Source organism: Ochotona curzoniae, unplaced genomic scaffold (genome assembly GCF_017591425.1).
Source record: "Ochotona curzoniae isolate NIBS_2020 unplaced genomic scaffold, NIBS_Ocur_1.0 scaffold_4701, whole genome shotgun sequence".
Lineage (NCBI taxonomy): Eukaryota > Metazoa > Chordata > Mammalia > Lagomorpha > Ochotonidae > Ochotona > Ochotona curzoniae.
Window position 1 is genome coordinate 81,749,168 of NW_024467122.1, and position 10,903 is coordinate 81,760,070.

Sequence of the window (10,903 nt, forward strand, 5' to 3'; positions counted from 1 at the left end):
TTGCCTCAGTGCTCAGCACCCATGGATATTGCTATAGAACAGGCAACACACTGGCAAATGGGAGTAACACCCAGCCCAGGCACAGATGAGCATTCCCAGATGGGACGAGCTCCTCAAAAGTAGGAGTGAGGGGGCCCAGTGTGGTGATCTAGTCATAAAGTCCTCTCTTTGAATGAACTGGAATCCCATATGGACGCCAGTTCTAATCCTGGTAGCTCCACTTCCCATCCAGCTCCCTGCTTGTGGCCTGGAAAAACAGTCAAGAATGGCCAAAAGCCTTGGGACCCTGCACCCACGTGGGAGAGCTGGAGGAGATTCCTGGCTTTCAGCTTCAGATTGGTGCAGCACCGGCCATTGTGGTCACCTGAGAAGTGAATCATTGGATGGACGTTCTTCCTCTCTGTCTCTCCTCCTCTCTGTTTTTATGACTTTGCAATAAAAAGAAATAAATCTTTTTAAAAAAAGAAAAAAGTGGGACTGAGAGAGTCTGTGCTGTTGGTGGGGACAGAATGCACCCAGGGAATGTCTTGGGCCTCCCTGGGGCAGGCAGCAGGGGGCGGTGGCCCGTCCCTCTGGGAGTTGAGCTTCCTGCAGCAGCTCCTTCTCACGCAAGGAGCCGGAAGGGGTGGGGGGCCCATTGTTCCTTGGCACGCCAGCACCCCCAGCCCTCCCTAACTCCTGGGTGTGTGGGGAAGCGAGCAGTGGAAGGAAGTGGGCTGAGCCCAGGCCCTGGCAGGACCCCACGGACAGTGTCCTGGGAATGCTGCCTCCCCCTATCCTGGTGGATGCACCAGCCAGAGACTGGCATTCCTGGTGTGTGTGTGTGTTTGCACGTGTACGCCTGCACACATGGGAACCTAGCACTTTATACAGCCTTCTCCTTACACCTCCTGCCAAACCAGGTGCAATCATCTGTATGCACAGAGCTCAGGTGAGCAGCCCCAGCTGAGGGCCGTGGGACCTGGGCTGTGCCATGCATGCCAGGGTTGCCTTTGACTGTCCTGCACCTGCTGGGAACCGGCCCTGTCAGTCCCCATGGCCCAGGTGAAGGCTGGCCTGGCGAGCTGACAGGTGTCACCATGGCTTGCCAAGAGCAGACAGCCATTACCTCTTTAACCAAGCACACAGAGCTACACCCAAGGTCCACAGGAGGCCTCCATGAGGGACCAGGTGGAGGCTCAGGGGAGCTCCTCAGGAGTGCTCCCCTTACCAAGTGCTCGGCCAATGCTGTGCTGTTTTACTGCCTTTTGATTTGCATTACTAATGGGCTTTTGGGGTTAGGGTTTTAATTTTAGGTTATAGGAACAGTGAAGGAATGGCTGTTGTTGGAGGGCAGCAGCTTAAGCTGCTCAACGTCTCCTATACGAGTACCAGTTCAGGTTCCAGCTGCTCTGCTTCCTATTGGCTCCCCTGCACACACACCTTTGGGAAAGCAGTGAAGGATGGCTTAAGTGCCTGGGCCTCTATGCCCATGTGGGAGACCTGGGTGGAGTTCCCAGCACCTGGTTTTGGAGCAGATTTGGCTAATGTGTCCATTTAGGCAGTGAACCATTTGCTGCAAGGCATCTCTCTCTGCCACCTGACGTTCAAATAAACAAATAAGCCCCGGTGTGTTAGCTCAGTGGCTAAATCCTTGCCTCGTAAGTGCCACCACACCATATGCCACTCATTCATGTTCCAGCTGTTTCACTTCCCATCCAGCTCCCTGACTGGCTTGGGGAACGTAGTGCTGGAGGATGGCCCAAAACCTTGGGACTCTGCACCCACACTGGGGACCCAGAATTTGCTCCTGTCTTCGGATTGGCTCATCTGCTGCCGTTATTGCCATTTGGGGAGTTAAACAGCTACTGAAATAATTTTCTTTTTGTTGTCATTCTCCATTTAAATTTACCTTTCTAATAAGATTGGGGAAATTTTTGCCAAGAAACAAATAAACATATAAGAAAATAAATAAAGCTTTAGGAAGAAAAAAATTAGAAACAGATGCATTCCTTGAACCCAATCCTTAACATATTACACCACTGACATTACCTATTTTAACTGATGGCAAAAGTGAATTTTTTAAAAAGGATTTATTTATTTATTTAGAGGGCATAGATACAAAAAAAAATGGGAAAAAAGGAAGGGGAGAGAAGGATCTCCCAGGCCCTGGGTCACTACTTAAATACCCACCAGCGCCAGGCTGAAGTTCGCAGTCAGGAGCTTCTTTCAGGTCTTCCACACTTTAGTGCAGAGCCCCAAGGACTTTGGGCATGCTCTGCTGCTTTCCCCAGGTGCTTTAGCAGGGAGCTGGATCATACTTGGAGCAACCAGGACTCAAACTGGTGTCCGTGTGTAGGATGTGGGTACTGCAGGCAAACACTTATCCCGTTGAGCCACAAAGCCAGCCCCTGACTGTAACTATCTCAGTGTGTAACTCATGGATGTCAGTGACATTCCCAGTGATGTGGGCACACCGCCTGTATCTATGTCTAGACTCTAGTCTCCAGACAGAAGCTGCAAACAAATCCTGTCTTCCCCACTCTCAACCTCGGTCAAACTTTTGTTTACTTTTTAAAAAATTTACTTATTTTTCACTGAAAGGCAGTGTTAGAGAGAGAAAGAGACAGAGAGCACTTTCATCTACTTGATCCACTCCCTCAATGGCTGCAAGCGCTGCAGCTAGCTCGTCCAAAGCCGGGAGATCGAAGCTTCCTCCAGGTCTCCCACTTGGGTGCAGGGTCTCAAGGCTTGGTACATCCTCCACTGCCTTCCCAGGTCCCAAGCAGGGAGCTGGATGGGAAGTGGAGCAGCCAGGACTTGAACTGGCACCCTAAAGGATGCTGCCATGTGATGGCTTAAGCTGTGGTACTTCCTCTCAGGTGCTAGAGCTCAAACGTGGGGCATGAAGAATCTCCATTCATGCACCGGGGATGGTCCCTTCCTCCCCTTTCTCTTCAGGTGTTCCACACTGGGGCCAGTGATGAAAGCAGTGAACGGGGAAAGAGGTGCCTGGGAAGTAGGGAGTCCAGGCGCTGGTCTCAGGACTCAAGAGATCAGAACCCATCACAGGCACACTGGAGCATGAGCAGCCAGCAGAAAGTCACGACACACCACGTAGTGGACAGTTTCATTTATAGGACGTGCCAGGATGTCAAACCCACAGCGCAAAGTAAATGAGCAGCTGCTTAAAGTAGGGAGGCTGGGAGGCTGGGGCAGCAGGGTCGGGGAGCTGGTGACTGTGGGCACGTGAGGGGAGGTGACATAACTGCAAGCATGGTGCAGGCAGATCACAGGGGTGTGGATTTCCTCCAAGATAGTGGGCTGCATGCATTGAGGGGGTAATGACCAGTGTGAGAATCCAACGCAGTCAAGAAAAGCAAGGAAGGAAGGGCCAGGACACTCCTCCCTCCCCAAGGTGACTGTCCTGCCCTGGTCCTCTGCTGGCTTCTTCACTGGGTGGAGAAGCGCAGGGTCACCTGCACGTGCTTGCAGTGGGGGTGCTTCATGGTCAGCCCGTAGATGGGGGTCAGGTCCACGGGCAGGCCGGGCGGCACACTGAACTCCAGCCGCTGCAGCAGCATGGCCAGGAAGAGGAAGACCTCCCAGCGGCCCAGGGTCTCTCCGATGCACCTGCGCTTGCCCATGCCAAACAGCGTGACCTTCTCACTCAGGGGCTTGTTGATGGCCATGCCATTGGCAGTGAGGAATCGCTCGGGCCGGAACTCCGATGGATCTCCCCATACCTTCCTGCCAGAAGGAGGAGAGGAGGCAGGCTGCGAGGGTGGGCCTGGAAGCAAGGGCCCTGGACAATCCATGCTGGAATGGGGGCGGGAGAGGGTGGGCTGGGGTACTCCAACAGGGGCTGTGAACACCTTCACTGCTGAGCTCAACACCAGCTCCCCGGCTGCCACTCATGGCAGCGAAGTCTGAGAAACATGGACTTGAAGCTGGTCATTTGGAAGAGGTTGCCCTGCCGTGAGCCCTGCGCTGTGCCCACTGTTCTGCCTTCTGCTCTCACCTGTGCCCTCTGCTCTGACTTGTGCCCAACCTTGTGCCCAACCCTGTGTCATATGCCCTTCTTTGTGCCATGTGTTCTGCCATGTCCCTTCCCTGCTCTCTGTGCTCTGCATACATGCCTTGTGCCCTGCTGTGTGCCTTCTGCCCAATGTCCTGTGCTCTATGCCCTGTTATGCCCTGTGCCATGGCATTTGCCCTGCCTTATGCCCTCTGCTCTGCCCTATATCTGTGCCATGGTTGGAGTGGGGACAAGCAGGCTCTGGGTGACTCAGCCCATCAGGTCTCCACCCATCATCCCGAGGGACAGGCACTCACGGGTCTTGGTTGATTTGCCACTGGTTGATGAAGACACAGCTGCCCTTGGGAATGTGGAAGCCATTCAGGGTGGTGTCCCGGGTGGTGCTGAGCAGGGAAGAAGGGTGCCGTCAGGAGCACTCAGGGCTGAAAGCTGGAACCACTCTCCCTCCTGTGCCCACTGTGCTCCAACTTCCTCCCTTGAAGTCATGCACCCGCACCATGGGAGGCAAGATGAGGGGCAGGGAAGGGACAAAATCTCCTCCCCATGCCTGAGCTGGTGGCCAGCCACTTAAATCTCTGCAATTCTCCTTCCCTCCACCTCCCTGCTAACACCCTCCCAGGAAGGATGCAGAGGTTGGCCCAAGTGCATGGGCCCCTGCCACCCACAGGAGAGACCCGGTTGGAGTTCCAGGCTCCTAACCTCAGCCTTGGCCCAGCCCTGGCTGCTGTAGGCATTTGGGGAATGACCCAGTGGGTGGGTGATGACATGGGAACCAGGTGCTCCAGTACTTGGGCAATTAAGGTGCATCAGTGGGAGCTGGACCAGAAGTGGTACAGCTAAGACTTGAACCGGGCAGTCTGATGCTGACAGGGAAAGCAGCAGCTTAGCCTGCTGCACCACAAAAGCCTCTTGCTTCTTGCCAGAGTGAGTGTCCACTCACTCCCTGGACACCATGTGTAATGTCAGGCACCAGAGGCTGTAGACCAGGGTGAGGGCAGAGAATGAGGTTTGTGCCACCCAGTTGGGGCCCAGATGCTCTCCCCAGCGAGAGAGGGCAGGTGTGTGTTGGGATAGCCCACTGGCCCCCATGAGGGCTGGACGGTGGGAGCCAGGGAGAAGGCCTGGTCACTCTAGACGAAAGTATATGCCCAGGAGACCCGGCCCTGCCCTCCGCAATCCCCTGGGCTGGGGTCTGAGGCAGAGGCTGCTGGTGCTTGCAGGGGCAGAGGGGTGCACGCAGGAAAGGAATGGGTGGGAGAGGTGAGGTCGGGAGTGTGGCTGGGAGGAGGCAGAGGAGACCAGGCAAGGCTGGGAGGGCAGAGCAGGCAGCCTCACCTGTGCGGGATGGTGAAGGGGACGAAGGAGGAGTGGCGAAAGAGCTCCAGGATAAAGGCCTCCAGGTAGGGCAGCTTGGGACGGTCAGAGAGCTGGGGCTTCCGGGCCCTGCCAATCACAGTGTCTGCAGAGAAGCAGGCAGAGCTTGGAGCTGCTGTGGCAATGCTCCTTGGCACCCTTGCCATGCTAGGTTGCACCTGCTGAAGCCCCATGCTAGGTTGCACCTGAAGCCCCACACCCCAAGTCCCACTCGACCCCACCATCTTTGGGGACAAAGGTGGGCCTTGCTCTAGGGGCTGGACTGTCACAGAGCAGGTGCATTGCAGGTGTGTGGATGACCAAGGCCTGAGCGCAGGGGCTGGGGGCACCACCTACCCAGCTCCTTCTGGATCTTCTTCTGAATCTGGGGCTTTGTCACCAGGTGCATGATGCTCCACGAGAGGGCTGTGGTGATGGTGTCGAACCCTGTGCAGTGTAGGGTGCAGGGAGGGAGAGAGGAAGGCAGGAGCAAGGAGACTCGCATCTTCCAAGCACCTGCCAGCTGCATCTTCCTGAGACCCCAGCTCATGGGATTCCCGAGGGCAGGGCCATGTCTCCTGGGCATTGGCTTGGGACATTGACATCAGCATCAGCTCCCCAAATGGTCGCAACAGCCAGGGTTGTGCCGAGCTGAAGCCAGGAGCCCAGACATTCCTCTGGGTCTCCCCTGAGTGTTCTGGGACCCAAGCACTTGAGCCATCCTCTGCTGCTTTCCCAAGTACATTAACAGGGAACTGGACCAGAAATGGAGCAGCAGGGACTTGAACTGACACCTTTAGGGATGCTCTTATTGCAGGTGGAGGCTTAACCTATTATGCCATGGCACCGACCCCAAGAGCATCCTATATTGTTCAGATGGGGAAATTGAGGCACCGAGGAGGAGGAGAGGGAGCCAGGGAAGCCTTTTGCATGGGGAGTTGGTGGCACAGTCTGGGCAGAGGTGCCCAGCAGGCACCTGTGGCTAAAGGGATAGGTCTCTGGCTCGTACCAGCTCCGAAGATGTCGTTGACCAAGTTCGTGATCTTCTCCCGTGGAATGAGACCACCATTCTCCTTGGCGCTCTTTTCGCAGTGCTTGAACAGGGCACCCGTGATGTCCTGGATGCTGTCCTGGAGGGTCACAGGCTTAGGGCACCCACAGCAGGTCTTTGGCCCTCCCACTCCTGCCCTGTGCTCCTGGCAGGGGGTTGGGGCTCACAGCAGGGAGGCTGATCCAGTTACAAAGCAGGAAGAGGCGTGGTGTGAAGAGGGAAGCAGGCAACAGGAGTGCTGGGGATCAGCCAGTATCAGGGTTCAGGTTCCTGAAGGACAAAAACCTCCCCCCACCCCAGTGAGGGCACCCCCACCCTCTGCTTGGACCCTGATAGGGAAGGAGGAGGGATGCAGATGCCTAGGCTCAGCTTGGAGGCGTGGTTGGTCCTAGGCCATGTGACTGCATCAGCCGGCCATGGTCCCAGAGCACCTGCCACTGGGCTCACCTTGTCAAAGTCCTGGTAGTGCTCCTGGACCGTTCTCTGCAGGAACTCCAGGAACCTGTTGTTGAAATGCTTGTACTTCTGCAGGGCGGGATTGGGCAGGTAACGCAGAAAGGGGAAGAAATCCACAGGGTTGCCAGACGAGGCTGACTCCACAAAAATACTGCTGTTCCTCACGAGGTCCAGCATCTCCTCGCTCTCCTTGGGGAAGCGCCGGCCAAAGAGCATGGCCCCAATGACGTTGGCCACAGATGATACCAGGTGATCATAGGGGTCAAAGCGCCCTGTCTTCGCCATCAGCTCCTGGAACTTGCGGATGAGGTGATCGGCCTCGTGGCTCACATGCTCCTCCATGTAGCAGGAGCTGGAGGACGCAGGGTCAGAGGCCAGGGAGAAACTCTTCAGGGAGTCCTGGGCCAGGCGCCTGCGGGCAGCCCACACGGGCCCCGTGTCTGGGCTGAAGGACATGCTCTGGCCATTGGTGATTAAGGAGGAGGTGTAGAGGTTCGGCCGGCCCTTGAAATCGTCACCCTGCCGCACCAGCGCCTGCTTGACCGTGTTCAGGCCACTGAGCACTACCACGGGCGTGGAGCCAAGGCGGATCTGAAACACATCTCCATAGCGCTGGCTCAGCTGTGTCAGTACCAGGTGTGGATTCTTGCCCAGGGTCAGCATGTGCCCCAGCAGGGGCCAGCCCCAGGGCCCCGGCAGACTCTTCAGGCCTTTGGGGACCCGAGGCCTCATGGCCCTTACCACCCAGAACACCAGGCAGAAGATGGCAGAGGCCAGGAGCAGCTCCGTGGCTGAGAGTGAGACAGTCAGGGCCATTGCCATCTGTAGGGAGAGAGGCAGAGAGAGGAGAAGGGGCCATCCATCTGTGTCCTCACTTGGGCTCTGTGCTGAGTCCACGCTGCAGCCCACAAAGCAGCCACTGCCCAGAGCTGGACGGTGCAGACAGCACAGCACAGCTGCCAGTCCCCAGCACCGTGTATGTGTGTGTGTGTGTCTGTGTGTGTATGTCTGTGTGTGTGTGTCTGCGTGTGTGCATGCATTGTAGAGTTGGCGTCCTAATGGTTCCTCTTCACATCCAGGAGAAGGAGCTTGGCCACCATCAAGGTCCCAGGGCAGGGTAAACAGCCTGGGGCACACCTCCTCTGTACACCCCGTGGTATCACTAGGTAAGATTCCCCCTCCATCCCCACACGTACACACACCAGGGATGAGTCTGTCTGCCATTGCCTGGGAGGCTGAGGTTGGGCAGCAGACACCAGGACCCTCCCCTCCTCTCCTCCACTCCAGGCAGGAGCCCTAGGTCCTACTCACATTGGTCCTTGACAAATGGAAAAGGTAGGGTCCAGAGCTGGATGTTCTCCATGACCAGGACTGGGCAGGCCTCCTACATGGAACCTGGTCCCTGGCCACAGTACCCACACCCTCCTGTCTTCCATCATTGCTCCCCGGGATGTAGAGTGGGGAGTCCCGATGGCCCAGGCCAGTTACCTGCAGAGGTGGGTGCTCAAGCTCAGCACAGGTAACAGGAGCTGTCCACAGCGTGTGCCTCCAGGCCAAGGGGCTTTTATGTTGCCTTCCACCTATCAGGTGGCTGGACTGGCCGGATTGTTCATTTGATGTTGAAATTGAATCCCTGAACAAACCTGGTAGGATCAACACTTGGCTTCTGGCCATGATCCCAGAGTTCACCTGGCTGCCCATGCCCAGGGCCAGGAAGGGTGAGGGGCCCTTGAGGTGAGCTCCCCGCTCAGGATTGGGGAGATCTGCTCCTCTCCAGGGCAGGCTCCTCAGACTTGAAGCTGTAGCTGGTAGTGTCTCAGCCCAGCATGGTCTTGCTCCAGATCAGGTTCCAAAGGGATCCCCTCCAGCTTCTGGGCCCCAGCAGGTCCAAATCTAAACATTAGAGTCAGTGATGTGGTTCTGCAGAGTTCTCTCAGGCACCTGCCTCCAGGGAAAGACACAGGGAGAAGCTGAGATGCAAAGGAAGGACTCCAGGGTGTGGGCAGCTCCTGGTGTGTTGGACTGGAGCCCTCCAACGTGGTCCCGGTCACCAGGAGGGATGTGGACAAGGGGTTGGATGAGGGATGTGGTGATCCACTGTGACATGGGGAGACAGGCCAGAGCCTGTGGGACCCAGGAGATCTTTCATAGGCCACAGAAGATGGCTTTGGGGCTCTCACGCAGGGGCTATCTGCAATCTTTGGCTTGCTCTGTCTCATCTATCATTTAACATCTCTGTGAATCATCTCCCTGTCATCAGCCTTCCATCTTTTGATCATGTATCTATCCATTGATGAATCGCTGTCTGCCTACCTATTAATCTACCTCTTTATCTATATCTCTTTATCATCTATCTATAGATGTCTTTCTCTATTCATCTCTTAACCACCTGCCATCTACTGACAGCTGTTGCCTCTCTGCCTGTCATGTAATGATTGACAAATCATCAGTCTCCCTATTGAACCTTCCTTTACCTTTCTGCCCCTACCTACTATATCTATGGCGTGTATGCGGAGTGCCATTCTTCTGTGAAGCTAGGTGAAGACACACTGGTGCAACTTTAAAGAAAGGAGTCTCCTTTTCTTTTCTTTTTTTCTTTTTTCTTCTAAAGTCCTCTCCTTGAACGCGCCGGGATACATATGGGCGCCGGTTCAAATCCCGGTAGCTCCACTTCCCATCCAGCTCCCTGATGTGGTCTGGGAAAGCAGTCGAGGACGGCCCAAAGCTTTGGGACCCTGTACCCGCGTGGGCGACCCGGAAGAGGTTCCTGGATCCCGGCTTCGGATTGGCACAGCACCAGTCCCTTGGGGAGTGAATCATCAGAAGGAAGAACTTCCTCTCTGTCTCTCCTCTTCTCTGCATATCTGAATTTGTAATAGAAACAAATAAATCTTTAAAAATATACATATATATTTTGGGTAGGGAAACAAGATGGCAGAATAAACTAAGGGCACATTTAAACAGATGGAGAAACATCAGCCAGTATAAAGCCGACTACACATTCCATGAAATAGGAGAGGACAGATTGATAGCACATGGGCACCTGGAGACTGGCACAGGAAAGCAGAGACACAATGGTGTGGTGTTGCAGTGACTGATACCCCAGCATTATTCGAAGAGCAGCGATCTGAATTGCACCGGCAGCCAGAACTCCACCAGCAACAAGGTGGGAAGGGGCATTCACCAGGAGCTCAGGCTGTGAACCCAAACACTGCCTGTCCTACTAGTCTGTTTGATTAGACCAGGAGCATAGACAGAGTGGCAGATCCCAGATGGGCATTGAGGGAACAGGTTGGATTTCATAGCTTGCTTTTTCCTCTAGTGCCAAATAAGGTGTCATTTTGTATAGGAAGGCAAAGGCTATGGAACAGAACTGCCTATGCCCTGAGCCGGGAGTGGACTCACTTCTGGCTTAGTGAGCTGCACCAATGTGGCATCCTACAGTTCCCATCCAAAATGGGTCTGGGTAGACCTCAGACCTGATCAAGAACACTAGTAGTAGCACATCATGACCCATTTTGTAAGATGTGGAAAGACTTGAAGACTACAGGGATAATGGTGAACTGTGCATGTGCTGAGCTGGTGAGAACTCACTGAGCTCAGTACATTGCACTGCTCCCACAGGAAAATAATACCAACTTTGGCATTGTATGGGTCAAAATAGGTCCAGGTGGCTCTCAGACCTAATAGCCAACAGGTTTCAGCATGATCAGCACCACCAACAATCTAGTTATATAAGATACTTGGTATCTCCCTAATCCTGGGAACTGCTCCAACCAGAAGTGTGAGAAAGGTTGTACAGAAAACGGTGCAGCCTCAGCACGGTATCGCAGGAGGTGGAGAGTGGTGAGCCAGGAGCTGGGGCTACCGAGACCTTGGTGGAAGTCTAACGTAAGAACTCAGGCCTGGAACTCGGGAGGGAGTGGCAAAGCTGACTGCAAACAAAGAGCTGTATACCAACTGCAGTAAGTAAAATCGAACTGTAGACCTGTGGGTACAGAGCTTAGAAACCTGCCCCAAGGAGG

General features: G+C 54.9%; 1 protein-coding gene across 1 annotated transcript; it reads right to left on the bottom strand.

Moving 5' to 3' along the window:
- Positions 1–3,431: 3,431 nt before the first annotated feature.
- Positions 3,432–7,700, bottom strand: LOC121148290 (cytochrome P450 1A2). The gene is made up of 6 exons (XM_040968349.1): positions 6,870–7,700; positions 6,381–6,501; positions 5,729–5,818; positions 5,354–5,477; positions 4,315–4,401; positions 3,432–3,729 (listed from the first exon to the last, which is right to left on the bottom strand). The coding sequence occupies exons 1-6, from the start codon at positions 7,698–7,700 to the stop codon at positions 3,432–3,434; spliced, it is 1,551 nt and encodes a 516-aa protein (XP_040824283.1).
- Between the last annotated feature and the right edge of the window lie 3,203 nt (positions 7,701–10,903).

Coding starts and splice junctions, on each gene's coding strand:
- LOC121148290 (XM_040968349.1), bottom strand. CDS start 7,700: ATGGCAATGGCCCTGACTGTCTCACTCTCAGCCACGGAGCTGCTCCTG. Junction 6,502..6,869: donor ACTACCAGGACTTTGACAAG/GTGAGCCCAGTG, acceptor GTGACCCTCCAG/GACAGCATCCAGGACATCAC. Junction 5,478..5,728: donor GAAGATCCAGAAGGAGCTGG/GTAGGTGGTGCC, acceptor GCTTCTCTGCAG/ACACTGTGATTGGCAGGGCC.